The sequence below is a fragment of the Meles meles genome, chromosome 11 (genome assembly GCF_922984935.1).
Source record: "Meles meles chromosome 11, mMelMel3.1 paternal haplotype, whole genome shotgun sequence".
Classification (NCBI taxonomy): domain Eukaryota; kingdom Metazoa; phylum Chordata; class Mammalia; order Carnivora; family Mustelidae; genus Meles; species Meles meles.
This window is the reverse complement of record NC_060076.1, coordinates 82,898,130-82,924,699: the sequence shown is the minus strand read 5'-3', so window position 1 is coordinate 82,924,699 and position 26,570 is coordinate 82,898,130. Positions and strand designations below refer to the sequence as shown.

Sequence of the window (26,570 nt, the reverse complement as noted above, 5' to 3'; positions counted from 1 at the left end):
TCTGTAAAATGGGCTAAATACATAAAGTATTTTTGGCCCAGGATTACTTTGAGGATCAAGTGAGTTGCAGCAAGTCAGCACTTTGTATGGTGCCTGGCACATGGTAGGTGTCCCATAAATATGAGTTTAGATGGGTAATACCATTTTGGATGAAAGATTTTAGTGTCAGAGGATCTTCTGTTTCAACCTTAGGTGTATAGATGACCAGTCATTTCACATAGGATGGGGCTGAGAACCACACTGCTTATGGTCTGTGAGAGACCGATTTGGGCCCTTCATGCTGTGATGCTCCTATGGTCTGACTTGTTACCAACAGGAAAAGGGACCAGAGGAGAGGGGGATGCAGACTTTCTTCGATAAAGGTCCAATTGGGAAATATTCTAGGCTTTGTGGATCACAGATGGTTTCTGTTGACAACAATTCAATTCTGCCATCGCAGAGCGAAAGCAGCCATAGATGGTGTGCAAATACGGGCTCTGTTTTTCCAATAAAACTTTATTTACGGACACTGCAATTTACATTTCAGATAATTTTCATGTGTCTTGAAATAGTAATATTCTTTGACCCTCCCACTTGCCCCCAACCATTAAAAAATGCAAAACCGTCTTAGTTCCTGGGTCACAGAGTAACCAATTGTTGGCTGTCGTGTTTCTGCCCTCGGGTTCATCTTGCCTTTTGCAAGAAAGCGGTGTGACCAGTGTTGCCTTTTTTAGTTAAATTCCAAGGACTGAAATAAAGATTTTTCTAACATTCTTTCCCGTGGGTCTCCTCAGAGTGACTTTGGAAGCAGTTTGTCTGGGAGTAAAAGGGATTTACAGGCCACTGCTCCCTCTCTAATGTTTAGCCAGTCAAGACGTACATAGTTGACAATGAGCGCGTCATTTGAAATTTTGCTCTTTGGGACTTTTATATTAGACCACGAGAAGAAATAAAAATAACCAGCAGTCATGGCTCCTGAGGACATAAAAGTCACCACGTTTGCTGAAAGGCACTGAAAAAGTATAAGCAAAGGAAAAAATGAATAAGAAAGGCACAGTGTTAATAAACAGAACCCTCTTGTCAGAAAACACACTGGCTACTGTTTTTAACGAGCGTGCCATTCCTGCAGCTGAAATCAAGACACGTTTCAAATTCTTCAGTTTTTTTTTTTTTTTTTTTTTTTTTTTTGTGTGTGTGTGTGTGTGTTTTGGAGGGGGCTTGGATGAGGGGAGGCAGCAGGGAAGAGGTGGAATTGGTGTAAAGAGGGATGGAAATATTATGTTCATATTCTTTTTTATTAGTTATATCCTTTAAGGTATATATGCAAATGGGATTCTTGGATTTGATTTTATTACTCCAAGAACAGAAGTATGAGGGAAGAGACTTACCCTTTGCATTGGAAACTCTAAGGCATTGCTGTGCTCACAAGATGGTTGTCTCTGCAAGGCTGATAGCCTCTGGGTTTTATCTTCAAGAGCAGTGTGCTTTTGTGGAATGACAGGAATAGAGATGTTCACCCAGAAGCCTGTTGTGAGTTAACCACCTCCTTTATGGGTGTTGGAATCCACAAAGCCCAGGGGAGCCCGTATTGGCCCAACAGAGCACAGCTGTTTCCTATTACCGCGCAGTTGAAATGATGGCCTTGACTCTTGGATGTTATCACATTCTGTTTTGTTTTTGAGCAGAAAACATCCTGTTTCATCATGCATGTTTAATAGAATCATTTAAATATGTCTAGTAGAAATAGCAATATTTTTGTTTGCCCTGAGAATATTCGAAGGGGGCGACGGGGTTCTCATACCCATGGGGTATAAATCAAGAAGCGATAGTCCTTTCTCTTCGACAAATACGAGAACTCTGTGTATGTGGTAAATTCTTATTTTTCCAAGATGTTCCCTTGTTCAAATAATTATCTTCCTCTCCTTTCTTTCTTTCTTTTTTTTTTTTAAAGATTTTATTTATTTATTTGACAGAGATCACAAGTAGGCAGAGAGGCAGGCAGAGAGAGAGAGAGGAGGAAGCAGGCTCCCTGCTGAGCAGAGAGCCCGATGTGGGGCTCCATGCGGGGCTCGATTCCAGGACCCTGGGATCATGATCTGAGCCAAAAGCAGAGGCTTTAACCCACTGAGCCACCCAGGCATCCCTTCTTCTCCTTTCTTTTCAAAAACTCCTATATTGCTTCAAACACTCTGGAGCAGATGGGAGAATAGTAGTTTTTATATGCTGGATGGATCTTGAAACCCGTAAAGTAGAGGGAATATCACTCACTCTTTAGAGTCCTGTATAAATCCCTTTTTTATTTGATCAGATAGTGTAGAGGGATCATTTTCAGACTTTTTTTTTTTTGACTTTGCTCTTCAGGATGGTATATATTTTATTTAATGGTCTGATACATACAAAAGTACACACACACACACGACCATGAACTTCACTTTAGCCTCAAATTTCTTCATAAATCTGCTAGTCAGCTTCGGCTAACTGGTCAAATGGTGGAATGCCTCACTTCAGGGTTGGTTCTGGTACACCTAGACTTGAACTTGAACAAGGATTGTAGATTGCACAAGTAACTCTCCTGTCTAACCATGTAAGTAAGGCAAATAGGGCATACCATTTGGATTTGTTACCATAATATTTGCTTTGAAAAACAGGTAGATACTCTCCATGTAACTGTGGCGCCATCCTCTTTTATGGTCTGTGTATGGAAATTCAGTCAACTGAGAGTATCAATGTCTAATTTTTATTGGAGAGTAAATATTGGAAACATTGACAGTGGTGAGGCACTGAATTCTATGTGTCTGGAAATGATGATATAAATATTAAAAAAGTACAGGTGTAGACTGAGAATTAGCCTTATGAGAGGACAGTTGCTAATAATTTGGGGGAAACCGTTGTCTCCTTTGTGGGATAGGGTTCAGTGGAATTGCCCCATCAGCATTAAGCAAGTCTTCAGGCCCAGAAGGTGAAGAGGAGGGACGTCTTGACCTCACTCTGTTTCTGTCAGGCAGGAAGGCAGGCTTGCCAACTCTCTGGCAGAACCTCACAGGCAACAGTGGGGCTGGCACCCGAAGATCTTGCCTTTACACAGACCTGATTTTTAAAACACTTACTCAGTTTTGCAGAAGTCTTATCAGGCCGCAGTTGCTCCTGCTGAGGAATTACGGTTCCTGCCCTTGTATGTCAAATGTTTAAAATGGGTCTGCCAGAATTTTTAATGATAAAATTGTAATTGTAATGAATTTTTTCAATAACATTTCAGAATTCCTCTTGTTTCTCAGCAGCCCCTTCTGTAAAGCAGTCTCTGGCTTTGGCAAATAGTGATTTTCATATTTTGGCCATTTGGCAGTATGCCACAAGGTGTATTTGGTAAAATTGCTAGAGTAAACATGAATCTCTCCATCCATCTGTCCAGTCCCCCACGAAAGAATGTCTTTCGTGGGACATAATTATTTCTGTCATGTGCACTGTACCATGGTCATTTCTGTTCTATTTAATATTTTTGAAAGCCACTAAATCAGTTTCTTGATGTGCAGTTAAAAAAACGTTGAGACTCCCTGTCCTCTGGGGGTGGTGACACCGTCCTGGAAGGGTCATTTTTGTATGTAGCATTTTAGCCACAAAGGATGAGACGAGAGTTTCCTCGTTAAGTTCCTTTCCCAGAAATGTAATTTAAGATGTCAAAGGCATGTGAGGACTTCCAAATAAATGAATGAATGTCACTGCCAAAGAATTTTCTCCAGTGGTCGTACCAGTTGAGACACCCACTCAGACAGTATGTCTGAGAATTCTAGTTGTTCTGTGTCCTTCTGAATCCTTAGCGTTGCCAGTATTTTTCATTTTAACTGTCATAGTGGGTATGTAGTGGTGGTTGTTGTGGTCATTTTATCTTTTATTTAATTTTTAGTTTTTTTAAAGATTATTTACTTGAGAGAGGGAGCAAAAGAGTGAGTGAGCATGAGTGGGGGGGCAGAGGTAGAGAGAGAAGCAGACTCCCCGCTGAGCAGGGAGCCCCATGCAGGACTCCATCCCAGGACCCTGAGGTCATGACCTGAGCCAAAGGCAGACTCTTAACCGACTGAGCCACCCAGGCACCCCCTGTCATGGCCATTTTAAATGAAATCCTTCTAAAATGTCTTGGGCCTTCGAATGTCTTTAAGCAGAGTGTAAACGAAATGGTCGATCTGTTGCAGATAACTAAGTTTGGGTATTTCAAATGGTTATTCCTTTTGATGTTGATGGTATGTCCACTCATTATACTAAGCGGTCCTTTGTCAATGCTGTCATCGTGGCTCACTTTGCAGGCTTCTCTACTCCAGCACCAACAGAGGATACACTCGACTGGAAACCGTATATTTGAGTTTTTATATCCCAGGTCCTTCCAAGTGCAGTACCAGGGCCGCAGGAACCGTATGTGTACATATCTGTTGGCAGACCAGACACGGAAGATTCTCGTACCCTTTGCCAGCACAGGGCCCTGTCCCAGAGCCCCTTCCTGCTCTCTGCCTCGCCTGCTGTGGACTAGGATTCCTTTACTGTCGCTGGGGTCAGCCTTCCGGTGTTTGGCTGCGGACTCGAGCTCTCAGCCCAGCTCTGCAGGGCCAGGGTGGGGTTGCAGAGAAAAGGGAAGGGTGTGGTCGACTAGGTGAGGAGCCTACAAAGGGAAAAGCCAGCAGGCCCAGCTGCTGCGGCAGGAGAATGGGAATCTGTTTATCTTGCTGACGTCAGGAGCAGCCCTCCTGAAGCCCCGAATACCATTCACTCAAGATTCCCTGAAAACATCGGACAAAAGACTGGGTCTCTTCCTGGTCTCCATTCAGGATAAATTTCAGGGTGATGTCAGGTAATGCGTACAGTCGTCTCAGTTCCACCTTCTCCTTGTCACGTCTCCAGGCTTCCATGAGAAAATGGTCAAGGTGGAGGGTGCCCGGAGAAGGCATCTGACTGAGCCTCCCCGCCCACCCAAGAACATCGTGATTTTACATTTCTGGATCTGCCTTCTTTACATATATTTGCAGTCAGTCAGTGCCTGCTCTTGATGATTCATGATGTTTACGAATACTTTTTTAGATGTCTGCCAGGACATTATGATAGAAACCCAGAGTACCCTGATTCCTTCCCTTCGCTGCTCCGTGTGAACCCCTGCCCCCACAGAACAGTTAAATTAAATATGATGTAAAAATGCTCAGTGACTTATCTTCTATTGATCATTACTCTCTTGAGAGACCATCCAGGGCTGGTAGACTGTAATCATGAAAGTCATCTGTTTTTCATCTGTATGCAGTTCTTTCCTATCCTCTGGCTGTTTCTTTGGCGTTCTTTCATTTCTGTTTGAGTCAGGGTTGAGAATTGAATAAATTAAGGCCCAGAACTTTTATAATAGAAGGATTAAAAGGGATTCTCACGAGGCTAATGTTCCAACATTAGTCAATAAATAGGATAGTGCAGGTGAGAGTGTTTTCTACAGCTTCACACAGAGAATGTTCCCTTGCGTAATGGCCTAAAAGAGTGGCCTGATGTTCAATGTGTAGTATAAGTCAAAATGTAAATCTCCCACTTCCTTTTAGCTGTGAACATTTTAAGTTGGACAGTCAACAAAAGATACAGTTACAAAAATCAGTGGCTTAGACACATTCCCAAATATTTATTTATTTTAAAGGATTATTTATTTATTTGAGAGAGGGAGAGAGAGAGAGAGAGAGAAAAGGAGCAGGGGGAGGGACAGAAGCAGACTCCCCCACTGAGCAAGGAGCCCAATGCTGGGGCTCAATCCTGGGACCCTGGGATCATGACCTGAGCTGAAGGCAGACATTAACAGACTGAGCCACCCAGGCAACCCAAGTATGTTTTTTCATGTTCTTTAAATTGTATCGAATTTTATCTAAGTTCGTGAAGTTCCTATTGGATCTGGTTTTCACAGTTAGCCATACATAGCCCATCTCATTGCTGCCATTCCCTCAAAGCAACAAGAAAGTTCTGTCATTCTTGATTTTGGTCACCAGGATCTGCTTCCTCGTGTAACTTCTCTTTGGAAAGTTTGAAGTAATCCAGATAACAAATCTCCCCTCTCGGAGAGACAGTCAGGTCAGCAGCTATCTCTCCTGGCAGCTCTTCCTTCCTTTTGGTGTTTCCATTCTCAGGGCTGTGGTGTGTGTAAAAAACATACTCCAGAAAAGAGGTTTCACATTTGCTTCTGCCAATTAACCTTCCTCCTAGAAGAGCAGGGAAGGAGTGGCACTGAACTCAGATCGCAAAAATCACGTTTGTTTGCAAACACGCTGAGTAAGTCACAAGGGGTCTGAGCAGGGGATTGACTGTATAGGGCATTTAGGCATTTAGGAGGAAGAAATGATTGCCAACCCCACATCCCCCAAACCCCACCGCCTGCCATGAAAGTATCTGTTTTTATTGATTGTAAAAGTAATATCGTGCTGAACGTAATGAATATCAACAGTATTTGTAAAGTAGAAGGTTCCCCATAGTCGGTGCTGTTCTTCGAGGGGTATGTGTGCGTGTATATGGTCAACAGGAATGGAATGGTCCTTGGCATACTGTTCTGTAAGCTGCTTTTTTTTTTTTCACTGAATACCTTGCAGGGTCTTCTCTACCTCAGGGTCTGCGGATCTGTCTGCAGGATTCTTAGGATGAGTCAGAGTTGATTTGCATAATCCCGCTCAGTGGACTTTATGGTCATTTCCCGTTTTCTGGTATTCTAAACATACTTGGTTCCATATGTAGCCACCAGCCCCGTGTGGCAATTTAACTTAATTAAAGTCAAATATTGTTTAAAAATCAGTTCGCAGTCAGGCTTGCCACATTTCAAGTGCTGGGTAGCTGTTCGTGGCTAGCACCGAGGAAGAACTTCCCCAGCGTTGGGTCAAGTTACATTGGACAGTGCTGTTCTAATTTGCTGATTTTCAGATTTTTTTTTTCCCAAGTATATGTTTCCATTCCTTTATTCATCCATTCAACAAGTGATTCCTGAGTGCCTCCTTCGTGCCAGGCGCCGTGCTTCGTATGTGGATATCTCACTCACAAAACATAAATACCTGTCCTCATAATGCTTAACTTTCTACCAGCGAAAGGTTTTGAGTGTTCGCTCCCAATAGTTACATACGTATCCTTTTATGTTGTTCTAAAGATTTTATTTATTTATTTATTTGGCAGAGAGAGAGACAGCGAGAGAGGGAACACGAGCAGGGGGAGTGGCAGGCTTCCCACTGAGCAGGGAGCCCGATGTGGGGCTCGATCCCAGAACATTGGGATCATGACCTGAGCTGAAGGCAGACACTTAAGGACTGAGTCCCGCAGGTGCCCCCTCTTTTTATTTTTTTCCTATATGTAGGCATTTTCCTACAATTTGAATTTGTTCTTTTACTTACATATTCATTTACTAAGCATTTATGAAGTTCTTACTGTATGCTAGTGGATGCCAGGAAATTGAACAGGTCAGGGTTCCCGCTCTCAAATGAGACAGGCCAGCAGAACATTTATTCTAATGCAAGGTGTAATGGAAATGCAAGAAAGGGGCATATAACGAGAGAGCTTGTTTGCGAGAGTGGAGGACAGCTTTCACGACCACCTCTTTGCTGAGTTACTGCACTCTGTTTCGGGACTTAATGGAATCACATATTTCTCCAACAGATACCAGTATAAGTCAAAATGTATACCAAAATGTACCAAATCCAGGTATTTTCAAAATGTACCAAAATCCATGGTATTTTCTTTTGAAAAATATAAAATTCTAAATTATCGGTTTGAGGATATTAAACCGCTTTTGACTGTCACATTAAATACCTCTTTATGTTAAACATTTACCTTTCGATTTTTAAACTTAGATCTTAGGGTTGGAAGGGCTCTGTATAGGACAGAAACGAAATCCAAATAATTTTGTAGCTCCTGTTTGAGAAGGGGAAACAAATTCATCCCCAGAGATGTGTGTTATTCATGCCTCCCTTTAATACATATTTACAAAATATCCTCTATGCAGAAAAAAGCATTTAATTCCAAAATAAATTTCTCACATGGGCTTTTAATTAGGGAATTCTGAAGACTATAATGGATAATATTATTTAGAGTAAACTTAAAATGAAAGAATTGATCATGTATTGTTTATTCCCTCTCTTTTAGGGCAAGTTAAAGTGTTCAGAGCTCTTTATACGTTTGAACCCAGAACTGTAAGTATTCAATTTTTAACCTCAAAATTGGCATAAAAACTTAAGGTGATTTCCTTAGATACTTCTTCTGGCGTAAATGGCCTGTCTTTTCTCTGATAGCCGTAAATGATTCACAGGAATGGATGGTCAGTCACTTCCCGTGTGGTCCAGAGGTGTGAGAGCTAAGTCCCTTGGGTTGACCTGAAAGTGTTCCCCACCTTGAGGTCATGTAGTCCATCCTATTTTGCCTTTTCCCCTAGGGTGACGTCACTCACTTTAAAAATCACCAAGTGACCCACACGTAAAGTCTTCCTTCCCGGGAATTTCAACACTGACCTTCCTCTTCTTCCTATTGACCCTCTACCTCAGCCCACCTCATAATGGCACCTTTAACCAACTATCTAGAACAATTTTTCCTGTATTTGCTCTTTCTGGTGTTCATCCATCCATCCACCCATCCATCCTTGGTTTAGTGAGCACTTACTATGTGCCAGACCCTGGCTCGGGCCTTGGGGACAGTGCCATGTCAACAGAAAGGGTGGCCCCATGGAGCTCCCCTCCCAGTGGGGGAGACAGACAGTAAGCAGACAAATGAACATGGCTGTCAGGGCCTGATCAGTGCGATGAAGAAAAATACAAGAGGGCATAGGGCCAAAAGGTTCATGGAGAAAAGAGTTCTTTTCAGCAGGGTGTTTGGGGATGAGCTTTCTATAAAGTTGATGTTCACGTGGAGACTGAGGGAAGTGAGAGAGCCATGGGAACAGCAAGGGGCATCTTTGGTGGGTTCTAGAAACAACAGGGAGGACAGCAACTTAGAAAGTTGCGCATAAAGGAGAGGGAGGTAGGAGATGGGTTCAGAGAGCCTGGGAGGAGAGGGAGGGCAGATCACTTAGGGGCTTTGTCGGGGAGGATGGACGGTTTTAAGTCCAGGGTTGATCAGACAAGTTTTAGAAGAGCCACTCTCCTGAGGTGTGGGAAACTATCCAGCAGAGTGAGAGGGGGAGCAGAATGTCCAGATAGTTACGAGGCAGAGGAGAGAGACTGAGCAAGGAAACCTGCCCTCTCTACTTCCCCGTCCTACTCACTACAGATGGGAGCCTTCGTGCTGGGGGCAGCTAGCTTTCCGCTGGCTTTGGGTTTGCCCTGGACCCTGACTTCCCCAAAGCCGAGCATCTCAGAAGGTAACGCAGAACCAGACTGTGCTAAGCATTGGCTCACTGCCATCAGGAGGCAGCCGGCCCTCAAATTCCAGATCTCTGTGGCCATCTGTGTCCTCATCAGCCATGCTGCAGAATTTGGCTGTGAGTGGGGAACGAGTTCAATATTTGAAGCAGGGAGTACACTAATACGGGATGTGCTCGTGCTCCGATGAATCCTTCCAAGACTTAATAAACAAAGTGTTCCTGGACCAAGAAAGGGGTGGGGTGGGTAGAGGTAGATCTCAGGTTTTCATTCTTCTTACCAGGATGTTCCAGTGGCATCTGGCCTGTGTCGGAGGAGGCGGTAATGAATGGGCCGCAGCTTGCTATGGCTACAGAGCAAAGTCCTGCAGACTCTGTAGCTTAACCGACAGAAATTTTTCTTAGAGGTTTGGAAGCAAAGAGTCACATGGAGGTGTGGAAAGGGTTGGTTTCTTCCAGAGCCTCTCTCTGGCTTATAGATGATTGTGTTCTCCTGGTGTCCCTAGGTGGGTCGTTTTCCCTCTGTGCTTGTCAGTTTCCCAGTCTGCTCTTCTTAAAAGGGCACCAGTCCTATATGGGTTAGGGTTCACTTGAATGACCTAATATTAACTTAATCACCTCTTTAAAGAGTCTGTCTCCAAATACTCTCAACATCCTGAGGTACTAAGGGTTAGGACTTCACCCTATGAATTGGGTAGGGCGTGGGGCACAAAACGGTAAGGAAATATGAGCCCCAGAAGTTGTTCTCTTTGTCTTTGTCCCTTGCTCACAGGAAGGCTGTCGTTTCATTCTTCTGGTTGTCCTGATCGATGGTTTCCTAGGTTGCAAGCCCCCTGAGGCTGGTGGAAATGGGGGCTGGGGCGTGCGTATCAGCTGCCCCCCTGGGCTGGTCAGTGAATAAATACTAGATCATTCTCTAAAGCCTCCCTCACTCTAGGAAGGGACCTGCATGTGCTCAGTTTGAGACCAGACATGAGTCCTGACTCTCCCCCCAATATCTTGTTGGTCATCACCTTTGTCCTTTCTCGCTGCCCTCTTCCTCCTTTGGTTCTCTTGTGCTTTTTCTTGCTTCTGGCCCAAGGACTCCAGCTTCTCCATTCCATCTGCATTCTTCTTCCTGATTGATTTTCCTAAAATGTGGCTTTGCTCCCACTAATCTGCTTCACCTCTTTATTTGACTTGGGCTAGAGTCCCCTAGACTCCAGCCTGTTTCCAGCCCCGCAGTCCTCTGCTCCTTTCCCTTTAGACCATGCCAGTCTGGATTTGATGCACAGCAGAACCCATCTCTGAACCCTTTCTAGACTCATAGTATTGCCCCCTCTAAGCTCTAATAACATACTTCCTTTTCCATAAAGACTCTCTGAGTAACCCAGCCAAGAGTGGGTTGCCTTTTACACTTGGCATTTCTGTCCAGCTCGCCATAACACGTGTCTGGGTCAGGGGCAGAACACAGGGCTGTTCAGAGCTGGCCGTAGGTTTTAGGACTCACTCTGCCTCTTTAGCATCTGTGTGACCTGGGAAATTTGGGAATTCCCTAACCTCTGCACCTTGGTGTGCTCCTCTGTCAAATGAGAATAATAATAATCTCATGGGGTTTTAATGCAAAGTAGGTGAGATTAATGTGTGAGGCTGCTATTATTGTTAAGAGGGGTAGTGGTTGCTGTCTTTATAGACATTTAGCTAATAGTTTTGATGGGTTGACATATTGCTTATTTTAATTCACCCCCAGTTCTGCCGCAGGATGGAATTCTCTACTTTTTTTTTTTTTTTTTTTTTTAATCTTCGTTATTGGGCTACCTGGGTGGCTCAGTCGGTTAAGCATCTGCCTTCAGCTCAGGTCATGATCCCAGGGTCTTGGGATTGAGCCCCACGACTGGCTCCCTGCACAGTGGGGGAGTCTGCTTTTCTCTCTCTCCCTCTGCCCTTCCCTCCTGCTCTTGCTCGCATTCTCTGTTTCTGTCTCTCAAATAAATAAATAAATAAAATCTTTAAAAAAGTATCTTTGTTATTATTGAATGTGCAGAAGGAAAAAGGTATTTAATTCACTAGGGTTTTTGAAGAGTCCATATTTGAAGTGTTTTGTTTTTTTTTAATATCCCTGGTCCCAGGGATCCTCAGCTGTGGTGCAGGCTGCTAATCCATCCAGGATGTACTGTGTGCTCAGTAATGACTATCCCACGCCTGGCCCCATAGACTGCCCTTTCCCACCTCCCCTCAAAGGGGAGGCGGCTGGCTGGGCAAGTAGACTCTAGCTCCCGGCCTCCCTTGCCGCTTAAGTGCCTATGCTAGACCAGTTACCCAGTGTTTTGAATGTCATCCCAGTGCTAGTTTAGTTTTACATTGTTTTTCTGAGTAAGGAGTTCTGTTGGATGATGTGGGAAGCCCAGTTTGTCTCTCCTCCCATCTCCCCCAGTAGCCACCCCTAGCGGGATGGATGCAGACCTGGCCTCCTCAAAGTCACTGGGACCAGGCAAGATGCAAGAGCTGAGCTGGCTTCTGTGGGACACTTGCTGACAAGTGCGTCACCCCAGGAAGGCCTGGGTCCAGCTTTTAGCTGCTCTTCTCTCCTCAGGGGATAGGGCTGGCAATGCCTGCTTCAGTCTCGGCAATCCACGGGACAGCAAAAACACTGGGCAGTTTGTCACTTCTGGTTCTTCCTGCCAACCAATTTCTGTTCAGTCTTGCTTGAAGACAAGGGAGTCCTGGCGCCACCCATAGATGTTTGGTTCTTAATTCTTGCTCAACCCCCAGTCCAATAAAGTCTCATACAGAGATCTGGCTGGACTGGATAGACCAGTGTCAAGATGCACTGGGAGAGAGGGAGCAGCATTTTCTGTGTGTTGTGGTGTATTGAGTTCTAAAGGGAAAGCAGCAGGACCCCGCTCTGTTGTCACGTTTTCTGGGCTTCACTAGGTTTATCACACTCTGCGGAGAGGCAGGAACCCTAGAATGGGACTTCAAAAGCTGAAGCAGGAGCCCAGCCCTGCCACTCACTCACTGTGTGATTTGTGGCAAGTTCTTCAACACCCCTCTGAGCCTGGTTATGAAATGGGGATGATAGCCATGTTCCAGCCCTGCCCTAATTAATGGGTTGCCACGAGGATTAAATGAGGTTAAGCATGATTTGCAAGTGTAAGGGGTTGCTATTGGTTCTGTTGTACTGCATCACGCAGGGATGGGAGTAGCGGCAAACCACAGATGCTTTCCACGGCCGCCACCTTTTAACCCTGTCTTGATACCGTGATGACCAGTAATGGCTCTACACGACCCTTCCGTAGGAGAGAAGGTATAGGTGCTGGTGAAGATTCCAGACTCTAACTGTCATGGTTCACGTCTGGTGTCTACCATATACCTGCTCTATGGCCTTGGACAAGCTTCTCAACTACAGGGTGATGCTAAGAGTAACACCCACCTCATGGGGTTGCTGGTGAGGATTAAATGTGTTCATATTTGTACATGTCTAGGCTAGTGCCTGGCACTTTGTAGTCCTATAAAGTGGTAAATAAAAACATCCACAGAAAATTGGATTTGTAAAAATATTTTTATCAGTTCTTGAGGTTCCAGGTTGACACATCTGAAAAGTTTCATAAGGATGTTACAGTCTCTAAAATTTTTCATAAAATATATTTTTTCATAAATCAACCGAATCAATGCCTTGGGAATTACATGTTACCAAGAATATATGAAACAGGAATGAGAATGTATATTACCAAGTTTGTACTCATCGCTCTAACATTCCAGTGGCCAACAATTTGCTTGTCCTGATACCTTGTGGTTCTTCAAGGAGAGGGGAAAAGAGGAATGTGGTTGAAAACCAACGAACAATCTTGAAATAAAGTGCTTGCTTGATTGTGTCACTGTTTTCCCATTTCTGCTCCGTGAATATAATGCCAGGAATTTAAAAGTAGACCCTCATCAAATCATTTACATTAAGCGCCCTACAAGCGGTTTCTTAATGGAAAGAGTGAATTTGTAGGTAAAATCTATTTAAGTTCTAAAATCATGATAATGACCTTATTGTCTATACAGCTAGTAACAGTGTGAAGAATTCGGTGGCTAGGTTAGGAAAAACTGCCCCTGGTTCCTTTGGAAGAAGCTATTTTATGGGCAGTAGCACTCTCTGTCTGGGAGCTATTGATTAAAAAGAAAATAAACTGTCCACTCTCCTTTCTTAGGGTTGAAAAATAGTGAGACCTTTTCCTCCCCTGACTGAAATCGACGGCCGTTGTCCTCCCCTCAGCTGAAAAAAAAAGTCTCACCTAATAGGTGGCTTGTGGCAGGCACCAGTGTTTGAACAACAGCCATTATTTTAAAAACCAAAGCAGCACTGAGAAGTATCGAAATGACGGTGCCGAGTGACATTTTCCAAATGATGCGTTTTACCAAACCGCAAAGGACGAGAATTACTTAAAAGACCATAAAAATTGTAACTGTTCTGGGTTTTTTATTGCCTCTAAATTTATTTTATTTTTTATTGTCATTTGAAAAATTGAGGTAAAAATTCACATAACATAAAATTCACCGTTTTGAAGGGAACAGTTCAGTGTCATTTAGTAAATTTACGGTGTTGTACAACCCCCACCCCTATCCAGTTCCAAAGCATTTTCATCCTCCAGGAAGAAAACCCTATACCCATTAAGCACTTACGGTCCATTGCTCTGGGTTTTTTGGGGTTTTTTTTTTTGGTTGTTGTTGTTTTTTTGTTTTGTTTTAATGAGAAGGACTCATCAGGGATTTTTGTTTGTGTGTGCTTTTTTGAACCCATTTGTTCGGTTCCTTTTCAAAACACACCTTTTTGGTTCAGGGGTGAATGAACTTACTACGTGTTGAAATTTAGGCAAACTTGACTTGTGATTTTAAAAGGAGACCAACACCATAAAGTAGATCTTTAACTTCCGTGAAAGCCTCTTGCTAGACATAGGTGGCAAGGTTAGGTCTCGGAGAGGGACAGGGTAACATGTGCTTTGGATGACTCCAAGACCAGAACAATCTCTTCAAGACGTTGCAGTCTTTCAAAACTCTGGGAAACTCAGAGTCCCTCCAGAAAAACGCCAAGCTTGCACATGTTTTCTGTTTTCCTTACTTCTTTACATTCTACTCATTCTCTCCTCCTAAGCCGTATTGTCATCTCAAGGAGACACAGTCAAAGGGTGTTGAAATTGCCAGTGAAGGTGGACCCTCCTATTACAGGGATGGCCACTGGGTCCAGCTGGGGTGCTGGGTGGGCAGTGTGAACCCTTTACAGCCTCACTGGGAGTGATCCAGTTTGCAAAAGGGAAATATTAAAAAAAAAGTAGTTCGTTTCCCTAGTCACTTTCTATATCTATCTAACATTGGTAGTCTGTTGATCATAGATCATCAGAACATGATAGAAAAGGATTAGAGGGCTTTACTTTTTTTGCCCTAAATGCCTGTTTCTAATAATCTTAAAAATATATGTCATTGAGTCTACGTAGGCTCAATTAATTTTGCATAGCTTGTGCTGTGTGTTAAGTCTAGATTCGGTAAATGCCACAAATACTTCAGGAGGTACCTTTTAGAGGAACTAGGCAGGGCGCCTGAGTGGTTCAGTGGATTAAGCATCTGCCTTATGCCCAGGTCATGGTCTCAGGGTCATGGGATCAAGTCGCACATCAGGCTCCCTACTCAGCCGGGAGTCTGCTTCTCCTTCTGTCTCTGTTCCTCTCACTACTCATTTTCTCTCTCTCTCAAATAAATAAATAAAATCTTTAAAAAAATAAAGGAACTCAACAATTTTTTAGTATCATTAATTAGCATTAATTAATTATGTGTGTGGTTGGTTTGAGCATGGTGTAGCTGATATAGTCTTCATTTATATTCAGGAGGAGATAGTTATAATAATACAGATCACCTAGAAACTAAATAAATTAGTAGCTCAGAGTCATATTTGCCACCATGGTCTCTGACAGAGAGGAGATAAACAAATGGAAAAATCAGTCGATGAAATTATTTGTTTGAGTTTTATTTGTATGGAACAGTAACTATAATCAGAACTATCAGAGCCTGTTTAAAACATATTTTTCCAACCCAAATTATGAAAGTAACACATGCTCATGATGAAAATTTGGAAAAATTTTTCTACATATTTTGTATTTCATACGTAATTGTGATCTTATCCTACATCAAATTCTGTGCTCCACATTCTTCATTCAACATGACAACGTGAATATTTCCCAGTATCTGAAACTTGATCCTAATAGGCAAGGTGCTATATACTTAGAGAGTTGTGCTGGTAAGCGTTAATGTCGTGATAGAAAAAAGATGCTTATTAAAGCACATGGCTGTATTCAGAGCATTTGCAGGACAAGCTGGAGTTCGTGTCGTCTGTGTGGTCAGCTGAGCCCTGAGAGCTGCTTATGGTCTGGACCGACCAAGTCACTGCTTCCTGTTTTCCCCACTCTTTAGCCTTATTAATGGCTGAATTACATATTAACTATTCTTATATAGGAAACGTTCATTCTCTCTGAGCATGAAAAGATAGGATAGTTGTTTTCTCAAAATAAGCAGGTAGCAGATGTTGATCTGAAAGTGTATTTAAGGGGCGCCTGGGTGGCTCAGTGGGTTAAAGCCTTTGCCTTCAGCTCAGGTCATGATCCCAGGGTCCGGGGATCAAGCCCCATATTGGGCTCTCTGCTCAGCGGGGAGCCTGCTTCCCCCTCCCCACCCCCCTGCCAACCCCACCTCTCTGCCTACTTGTGATCTCTGTCTGTCAAATAAATAAATAAAATCTTTTTTAAAAAATGAAATTGTATTTAAGGATTGAACCTAATCCCTTAGACAATAGCCAAGCTCCTGGCTATTTTGCCTGGTTTTAAATTCTAGACATTTATCCTTTTACGAACAAATGTGTATCCCCTTTTAGACTTTTTATGAGAAAAGCTTTATTAATATTTTATTTTGATAGAAGATGCCTTGCTTTCATTGTGAAAGAATATAAGATGTGTGCGTAGGGGGAAATCTTATATGTCATGTATGCAATTCTTTGAAGTTCATCACAGGAAAAATTCAGCCTTCTATACATATGTTAGTTGGTCAGTAATGTTTCGTTAAGTGGTCTGTGTGCAGATTTAAGTACCTAAAAACCACATTGTCTGTAAGGCACTTTAGTATTTGAAATTCATGTAATTATTAGCATAGTCATTATATTCTAATTCATGAAAAATCACATGAAGTCAAACTGTGTATATTTTTTTTCTTTCAGCCAGATGAATTGTACTTTGAGGAAGGTGATATTATCTACATTACTGACATGGTAAGCCCAGCTAATATTTTGTAATACTACATGTGAACTAAAGATACATAAGACTATATTGTGTAGCTGTACTATTGTACAGTATTTAAATGTTTATTTGTGTAGAAATACGTATGCCCGGGTTTGTTCGTTTTAGCACAATTTGTAATAATAGCATAAAATTAGAGGTAGCCCTTATGTCTACCTATGGGAATATAGTTGAATAAGTTTTGGTATATCCACAAACAGAGTTTTATGCATTTATAAAAAAGAATGAGCAATATCTCCAAATGCTATTATGGGGTAATTTAAGTGAAAAAACTCAAGGTAAAAAAAAAAAATGTGAACAGTGTGCCTTATTTACCTAAGAGAGGTGATATGTATAACTGTTTTCTTCAGTTTAAAACAAAAGGTCAAAAGAGGAATCATCGAGTAAATTAAAAAAAAAAGTTTCTTCTATGTGAGGGAAGGCAAATAGGGTAGAGGAAACATGGAATATAGGCTTTAAAAAAAAATCACACCTTATTTTGGAGATCTGATTTTGGAGTCATAAACTTTTGCATAGTTATGAAATGAAATGGTAAAAAAGCAGTCCTTGAAATTTAAAAGCAGAATGAATCAAATGAAGTTAATTATACCCTGGGGAATTGGCATAACCACACAGAAAGGAACTGTTCCAAGTGACCTTAAAACCCAGCAGTTCGAGGGAACATCCAGTAGAATGAACATGAAGGACAAAACGGACTGGCAGGAAGAATCACTATCCCCTGGTTTCAGTCATGGTCCTGTAGCAGAAGCATTGGCGTTTCTGTGCTGAGATTGCTGCATTGTATTGTGGTTGAGAGCAGATGAGTCATTAGGTCAGTAATACTGACACGGGGATTTTCAGCCGGCAGGAAAAGTTACACAGAAGTAAGATCAAGGAGGTTAAATGAAAACCCCGTAGCTCTGCATCTGTATGGCAAGTACGTTGTACTTCATCTGCAATAAAATAAAAATAGGTCCTGCTCTGTCCTTTGTAAAGGCCTAGAAAAAAAATGACCAGCCTAATAATACTATGTTATTTTGCATTTGAAGGAACAAGGCTCTGTTGAGAAATACCTGTGACCAGGTTGGGGGCAGCAGAGGTACAAGATAATCTGAAAACACTGTTACTAGAATGCAGGGAAGCTGGGGCGCCTGTGTGGCTCAGTCGGTTAAGTGACTGCCTTCGGCTCGGGTCATGATCCCGGGTCCTGGGATCGAGCCCCACATTGGGCTCCCTGCTGGGTGGGATTCTTCTCCCTCTTTCTGCCTGCTGCTCTGCCTACTTGTGTACGTGCGTGCTCTCTCTCTGGTCAAATAAAATCTTAAAAATATAAAATTCAATTAAATTAAAAAAAGAAAGTAGGAAAGACTCCAAAACAAGGGTCACAGTAGAAAGACAGGAATGAAGTCGAAGAGGCTGCCACTAGTCAAAGATAGGACAATTCGAGCCGTTAAATAGGACAGCAGTCCCCTAGAATTGAAGCACATTTACGGTGTCTAAATCCATGAGCTGTCAATGATACTTCGAAAAACTCAAGCATCCTTTTTCACCCTGAGCAGATGCTAGGGAACCAATGTTTTATTCCGTTCAGTTAGGGAAAATCATGAGCATTGATTCTGCCTTTTTTCTATGAACTTCGTCTCTGGGTAACCTGAGACTTGATGAGGCAAAATTGTTCTTTAAAGAGATACTGTCATTGTTTAAGGGAGGAAGGAGTGATAGAATGTTACCATTTTGCAGCTCCCAGGAAATTATGGACCCAGCTGGTGCTCTTCAGTGGCTAACTAACCTTACAAAAAGAGACCACAAGACATTATGTTTCTCCTGATGGAAGAAATCGATACTACCTGTAAAATAGTCTTGCCCAGAAAACTGAATCTGAATCTCATTAAGCCTCTAGAACTAACAACCGATTTATAGGCAATAGGGGGAACAAGGGAACACATTTTTGGTAACACAGAGAGGAAACAGGCAAAATCCAGAGCGTTTGAAACTCAGTGAACCAAATAAACTTGTTCCTTCAACAAGTGTATAACGAAGGAATGAAAAAAAAAATGGAAGAAAACTATATACTAAAAGAGATCAAAGAGGCAAATCAGTCCATCATGGTGTATGACCCTTACTTGGGTTCTAAATTGTGGGACAACTGGAAAAGTTGAATATTGATCTAGATATTTGATGATATTAAGGAATTATTGAAATAAATTTTAAGCGATGGTAATGGTTTTACGTCTTTGGAAAAAAATCCTCATCTTTCAGAAATACGTACTGAAATACGTACAGGTGAGCTAATACAATGTCTGCTGTTTATTTCAAAATAATCCGAAGGGGAGGGAGGTTTTGGGCTCCATATAGGAAACAGTTGGCCCATGAGTGAATAATTTATGCAGGTGGAAGCTGAGTTTATGTAGGTCCGTTACCCTGTTCTTCCTGCCTTTTATAGGTCTGAATTTTTCTAAAATGAAGTTTCCCTCCAAATGAAACTAAAATAAAGAGATGTTTAGAAAAAAAAAAAAAATCTTCCAGCTATGAGAAATTAGACTCTGGACAAAAAAATTCTATGGATAGTTTAGTTGTCATTGTTTTCTTCCCTTTCCCATGATCTCTGATGTGTGTGGTTGTTGAGGGTCTGTGATGAAGTGTATTGTGTGTGTTGCAGGCCTATGGGGGTACATTTGTACTTTAATGAGAGTGGGAATGGGCATCCGTAACTAGGGGGTGAGGAAACTTGATGTGACTGGGGCCGATGGACATTCTGTAGGGCAGGGCAGACCATGAGCCAGATGGGTTTTTTTTTGGTTTGGTTTTTGTTTGTTTTAAAGATTTTATTTATTTATTAGAGAGAGAGAATGGGGAGGGGGGACAGATGCAGAGTGGGAGAGGGAAAAGCAGGCTTCCTGCTGAACAAGGAGCCTGATACGGGTCTCGATCCCAGGACCCTGGGATCATGACCGGAGCAGAAGGCTGACGCTTAACTGACTGAACCACCCAGGCGCCCTGAGCCAGATGGTTTTAAAAGTGATTGAATATAAATTTGGTGCCACTTAATCTAACTCTTCTTTCACTAGAGTGATACCAATTGGTGGAAAGGCACGTCCAAAGGCAGGACTGGACTCATCCCAAGCAACTACGGTAAGCTTGACTGGGTTGGTTATTACTTTGTTTCTACTCTGTGGACTTTAAATGTTGCATTCCTGAAGTTTCTGCTTGCTGCCCTAGCCGAGAAATCAATGGAGTCATTGCCAGGATAGGACATTTTGTACTCCATGAAGGTCTCCTTAATAAAAGGGGGAATGGGCACTAGAGACACTTGAACTTGACTCTTTGGCTTTAGAAAATGCGTTGTCGCACTCTCGGTAGAACACCAGGTTTCCAAGGAAGTGCTTATGACTTTCCTTTATCTAGCTCTTAGCATGTTGTTTTTTGTTTTTTTCTTTTTTTTTCCCTTTTCCTTTGCTGTTAAACCAAATCTCAGATGGTTTAGCCTAGCCCTTTCTCTGGTGATGGAGTGACCTTGCCTTGTTCATTCAACTGAGGCAGTTGCGTTCACTAGTTGGGTGTCCAGGCAGTGTGAGGAGCTTGGGGAGTGAGAGGCGGCCTCTGCCTTGAAGCCGCTATCCGTTGGAAGAGGGGCAAACAAAGTAATTCTGTAGAAAACGCCAAGTAGAGTAAAAAGAGCACGGGATGGGTAAACGGGGTTTTAAATCCTTTTCCTTCCACTTCTTAATAACAAGGGGCTTTAGCGAAGGCCCTTCTCCACTGTCCCTGGGACTGTTTCCCCACCGTGTCATGACAGGTTTGATTTCAGTCACTTCCAAGATTCCTTTTGACTTCAGCAAGGGATGAGTCTCGAGACCAATGGGGCTGGTTCCAAGCACTGGCACAGGACTTAGAAAATTTCAAGGAAGAGACTGTTGTAAAGTCCATGGGGAGCGAAGAGGGTGAGGGGAAGGGAGGGGAAGTGAGAACTGAGGTCTGGGGCCCCACGCAGGGGCCCGGCTTGCCCTGGTCTACAGGTGATACCATTCTGGGTTAAAAAAAAACTTGAAACATTTCTTCTTTCCTCCAACCTTTGCACTCCATTCCCAGCGAGTCACAGACAGTGAGCATGTAAAATGCTCCCCGCTGTTGTTTTGCACCTCCAGTAGCCAAGGGCATGTCCGTTTTAGCTCTTTATGGCGGGAGGGCGCGGGTCTGATATCTGTTTTGAACCACAGTCTGCATGTGCTCACTCCTGATCGTGGGACAGCAGAGAACACACACCTTCCTCAGAGGCAGGTAGGGATGCTGCTCACCCTTTGTAAATACGGGAAGTGAACTCTTTCCCCCTCATGCGTGCCCCCCACGTGCACACACACAAGGGAAACAATTATTTTCTGCCGTCTTCGAAGTCGGGTGTTTTTACTGAATGTGCAAATGAACATCGAATGGTTTCCTTTGCATTTCTGTGACTCAGTTTAGGACAGACTTGGGTGTGCTGGTATGCAGGCTGTGATCTGTTTGTTTTTGCTCATCCTTACAGTTCATTACTGCGTGTGGCGCTGTTTATACACCAGCTCCTTGCCTTGGTGTTGCGTTACTGCTCAGTTTGGTTTCATTTGCAAATAATTCAGCTTCTTTTAAAGCAGGAAGCATCCGTTTGATTTTCTGTTTTGTTTTGTTTTGTTCTGTTTTTTATTTTTTTATTTATTTATTTTTTTTAAAGATTTATTTATTGGACAGATAGAGATTACAAGTAGGCAGAGAGGCAGGCAGAGAGAGAGAGAAGGAAGCAGGCTCCCAGCTAAGCAGAGAGCCCGATGCGGGGCTCGATCCCAGGACCCTGGGATCATGACCTGAGCTGAAGGCAGAGGCTTTAACCCACTGAGCCACCCAGGTGCCCCTTGTTTTGTTTTTTAAATCCGCACCCAAAGGGCTGCCATGTGGTGAAAGGCCTGGCACTCGGGGAGGGGGGGGGCTGCGAAGTGGCTTTAGTGAGTCATGAGTCATTGGGGTGGCACTCTCACTGTTGCCTTTGCTCTTTCTGTTTTCAATCTAGTGGCTGAGCAGGCAGAATCCATTGACAATCCATTGCATGAAGCTGCAAAAAGAGGTAGGTGTGATTGTTTTTGATTGAGAGATACAGTAGAGCAAAACACACAAATTTTAATTATATCCTCTGATGACTTTTGACTGGTATATACACCCATGTTGCCAACACCCAGAGCAAGATCCAGAACACTTGTGTCGTCCTAAAATGTTCCCATTCCAGTTAAACCCCCGTGTCCTCCAGAGGTGATCTCTGTTCTGCCTTCTATCACCCTCGAGAGAGAAAATGTGATTAATTTTTTTATTTCCTTAAGTAAGCCCTACACTCCCATATCGGGCTCGAACTCACAACCCTGAGATCAAGCATCACATTCTCTACCAACTGAGCTGGCCGGGTGCCCCTGTGATTTTAACCTTTAAAATGTCAGCCACCAAGCACTCTTGAGTCCTTTATTTAGTCTGTGCTCAGTGGCAGGTGGAAAGGCATTGCCTGTGACTCCCGAAGCTCAGAGTCTGGCCAAGGTGCCATGTGTGTAACAGATCGTTACAAGGTGATGTCAGAAGAAAAGCAGTCTGAGTATGTTTAAGTTAAGCAGGTTATAGAGGCCACAGTGAGTAACCAGAGGGCAGGAGGGTGGAGACTTCTTGTGGGCGTTAGCATTTAGGAGAGTGTTGTTGTAGTGCTGGTGTGTGGGATGAGAGTGAGGCTGGAGAGGGAGGGAGCAACAGGGATGGGCCTTGGTCCCATACATCTGTGGTTTCCTCCTCCAAAACCTGAGATATTCGGCAATGCCTGGAGACATTTTGACTCCTGGCACCTTTTGGGTAGTAGATGCTGGGGACATTGCTGAACTTGTTACAGGGCACGGGTCAGCCTCACAGCAAGGAATTCTGCAGCCCCGCCATCAACAGGGCTGCTGTTGAGAAACCCTGCCATAGACAAGGGGAGTTGTTAATAAGTCTTCAGGGAGCTCTCTTCCATTCTATTCCAGATCTTTCTGATTTTTTAAAATGATTTTATTTATTTACTTGAGAGAGAGAGTGAGAGAGAGCATGAGAGGGGAGAAGGTCAGAGGGAGAAGCAGACTCCCTGTGGTGCTGGGAGTCCGATGTGGGACTCGATCCCAGGACTCTGGGATCATGACCTGAGCCGAAGGCAGTTGCTTAACCAACGGAGCCACCAGGTACCCCAGATCTTTTTGAAATGTGAATGTACAGAAGGAAATCATTGATTTAGAATGGTGCATACGTTATAGAACTGCTAAGCTGACATTTAAAAAAAAATCATTAGCACCTGAAACGAATATTACACTCTTTGTTAAATAACTGGAATTTAAATAAACCCGTAGAGACCCCGGGGGAGCTCTCCTGCCTTTTCTGTCCAAGGGGTAGAAAGACAGTGCCCGTGAACCAGGAAGCAGGCTCTTACCGGACACTGAATCTGCCGGCACCTTGACTCCGGGCGTCTCAGAACAGTGACAAGTAATTTGTGCTGTTTAAGCCCTTACGTACGACCCTACCCCTACCCCACCCCCAAGTCACTGTCAATGCTTGCCGTTAATAAACTGGAAGCGAAAATGTACCATAATGAATGCATTGTGGATTGGAGCTTAATTTCAGACTTGCTGACGAATCCATTGTAGATGGGAATTTGTGGAGGATGAAATGATTTTGAAGCAAAGCAAAACAAAACAAAACAAAACAAAAAAACCCTTTTTCTCATGGTTTTATCAATGTGAAATTTTTTCAGGCAACTTGAGCTGGTTGAGAGAGTGTTTGGACAACGGAGTCGGCGTTAATGGCTTAGACAAGGCTGGAAGCACGGCCCTCTACTGGGCCTGCCACGGGGGCCATAAAGGTACTAGCACCGTCCACGCTACCGAAACCGTGCACCGCAGAGAGGAGACGGATTTACAGAAATGAAAAAACAAGCGATTCTTTTCAAGTCCTTTAGAACTTCGGCCAAAAAGCCTTGTTCCTGGAAAGTCTGGGAAGCAGTAGGTAGAATGCTGACTGCATGGACCTCCCTCACTTGAAAGCCTGGAAACTTCCTTTCCTCTCCCGGGCTTGGAAAGGTTACAGGAAAACAATAGTCATGTAAAAACAAACCCCACGATCTGATCTTACAGAAGAAAGGGGCAGCAGGGACTCCTCCAGCTCAGTTTCTCCCAAGATACGCTTTCTTGATTTAGTTTTAAGTTGAATGCACGCTGTTAGATGTAGGGGAAGGACAGCATTTGCTTAAGTCAGTGATCGAGTTGGTAACCTTCTCAGTTACAATCGGTAATATGACAAGTGGAATTTCTACATCTGTTTCAGCCTGACCCACACCCATTTACCTCTCCTTACAACACATACAACAACCAGAAACAAAGCATCCAGCAGATCAAATAGCAGAGCCAAAGGAGAAGTTTCTGGCTGTTTCCCAAAAGGAAGCCAATCTTATTTTAGCTAATAAACACAGATGAGTTAAATGAATATAAAGTAGTACAGCAAATGTATATTTCTGCAGTGGTTGCCGTGTCAAAATGCAGAAGCCAGATTATCTGAAAACAACTCTTCCCTAGATAATTCTCCTTTTTAGGTTCTTGAGTCCTGTACTTCCATACATTGAAACAATTTTGTTATACAGATGTTCTTGGAGATTCTTCTAAAGAATCCTCTCTTTTAAAACTATGATGCCTAGCCTTATCGGTCTTTTCCTTTTTATTCTTAAAAAATTTCTCTCCTTTTGAATTTCAGACGTAGTGGAAGTGCTGTTTACTCAACCAAACGTTGAACTGAACCAACAGGTAAGATCATTTACACGGAAGTCGGTGGTCATAACACACCTACCTTCTTCTCGGCTGCTTATGGGCGGCCTATGGGCATGCAAAGGCCTGTCTTAGTGCCTTGAACTGACCTTTTCTCATTTCATATCTTCCATACTTTTTTTTTTTAAAAAGATTTTTATTTATTTATTTGATAGAGAGAGCACAAGCAGGGGGAGTGGGAAAGGGAGAGGGAGAAGCAGGTTTCCCGCTGAGCAGGGATCCCTATGCAGGGCTCGAACCCAGGACCCTGGGATCATGACCTGAACCGAAGGCAGACACGTAACAACAGAGCCACCCAGGTGGCCTTATTTCATACACTTTTTAATCAAAACACAGCAAACACATAGTTAAAAAATTACTATTGTACTGAAGTTCCAAATTGTATAAAGCCCAAAATGTGTACCGTACTCCATCCTTCCCACTCACTCCTTCCGGCTGTTAGTGCTTTCCTCTTGCCTTCATGTTACTAAGGAAGATGCCTACAGAGCTGTCCCCTAAGTCAATATCTTCAGAATGTTCTGGTGTACTGTCTGAAGGCTTCAGCTTCTCCCTGCCCCACTCTGATCTGCCAGCTCCCAACCTTTGCTCCTCTGGTCCTCTGCCAAGTATCCTATTAGAGTTTCTGGTATGTTACTCTGTAGAGTAACCTTGTAATGCTTACAAGTATTATGGCTAAATATTGCTCACTGTTTGTGTCATTTCTGTTTCCGGACTTACTTTTATGTAGCTGGTTTTTAGTTTTTGTATCTCACTGGAGACTTCCACACTGTTTCATGTTCTCTTGGCATGCTTTTCCAAAATGTGTAAGATAACTGCTTTCTCCCTCCCCCGCCCCACCCTGCCCGGGAATGGTACTGGTACCTCCGGACGTCCTCGTCCTCATTCTCTGATCTGAGCAGCTTGGTCTCTGCTGCCCTTTGCTGTCTTCCTGTGAAGCCTTTCCGTCACCTCCCTCCTCTGGCATGCCTTCACCTGTCTGCATCCTACGTCAGTCCTCCTGTTGTTGAAGAACATCTTCAAGCAGATTGCTAAGAAAGGGTCCAAGGGATTGATTTGGCTGAGAGAATTCCAGGTTGAAAATGATTTCCCTTGGAATTTTGTAGGCAGGCCTCTAGGGTACTCAGTTTTTAGGATTGCTTTTGAGAGGTTTGATGCCATTTTGATTCCCATTCTTCTGCGTGTGGTCTGCTTTTTCTCTCACCCAGAATTGGTGGTCTGAAATTTTACAATGATGTGCTTAAAGTGGGTCTCTTCCCAGTTATGGTGGTGGGCTCTCTCAGTCTGGAAAAATATTGTCTGGTGTTTCTTTTCCAGTTTTTACTGATCATTGTCTTTGTTCTTTGGTTCTGGAATGCTGTTCGTAGTGAGGTAGGACCTCTTAACGTTGAGGCTCCGGTTCTTTTAGTTTTTCTCAGAGATCTTCTTACCTTTGTGTTTTATCTTGGTTACCTCTTTAATTCCTTTCTGTCCTGTGTAAGTTTTCTGTTGCTGTGTAACAAAATACCACAGACTCTGCAGCTTAAAACGACACCCATTTGCCTTATGCTTTCTGTAGATAGACTGGAATTCTGGGCGTGGCGCAGCTGGGTTCTCTGCACAGGGTCTCACGGGCCAGAATCAAGGGATTAGTTGGACTGGGTTCTCCTCTGGAGCTCAGCTCCTGTTCCAGGCTCACTCAGGTTTGCCAGGAGGATTGAGTTTCCTGCGCCCATAGTGCTCTGGCCCTTAGCTTTCAGAGGTCACCGCCCTCCACAGACATTTCACAACATGGCCGTTTGCTTTCTTCTTGAAGGCCAGTAGGATATTGTGTCTCTGATGCTGTCCCTTTGGGAAAGGGCTCACCTGATTCGGCCAGACCCATCCGGTATAATATCCCTTTTGGTGAAGTCAACATCAACCGATTAGAAACCCAATTAGGGGAGTGATATCCCATTGTATTCCTTAGTCTCACCCATACTCAAGGTGGAGGGATTCTTTAGGGGGTGGATCCCAGGAGGCAGGGACCTTGAGCACCATCTTAGAATTCTGTCCACTAAAAGCTTTTTCTTTCACTCTCATTATTATTTTAAAGTAGCATTTTTTTGTTCCATTATGCTCTTTCATGTTATATCTCAGATCTATGAATTAGAGCTTTTTAAA

At 43.2% G+C, this 26,570-nt stretch overlaps 1 protein-coding gene across 1 annotated transcript in view; it reads left to right on the top strand.

Moving 5' to 3' along the window:
• Positions 1–26,570, top strand: part of OSTF1 (osteoclast stimulating factor 1) — a 53,212-nt gene that overhangs the window by 15,909 nt on the left and 10,733 nt on the right. The window contains exons 2-7 of the mRNA XM_046022485.1: positions 8,104–8,150; positions 16,533–16,583; positions 19,659–19,722; positions 21,629–21,682; positions 23,369–23,476; positions 24,361–24,410. Of these exons, the coding sequence (XP_045878441.1) occupies positions 8,104–8,150; positions 16,533–16,583; positions 19,659–19,722; positions 21,629–21,682; positions 23,369–23,476; positions 24,361–24,410 (374 nt within the window). The remainder of the gene's footprint in view (positions 1–8,103; positions 8,151–16,532; positions 16,584–19,658; positions 19,723–21,628; positions 21,683–23,368; positions 23,477–24,360; positions 24,411–26,570) is intronic.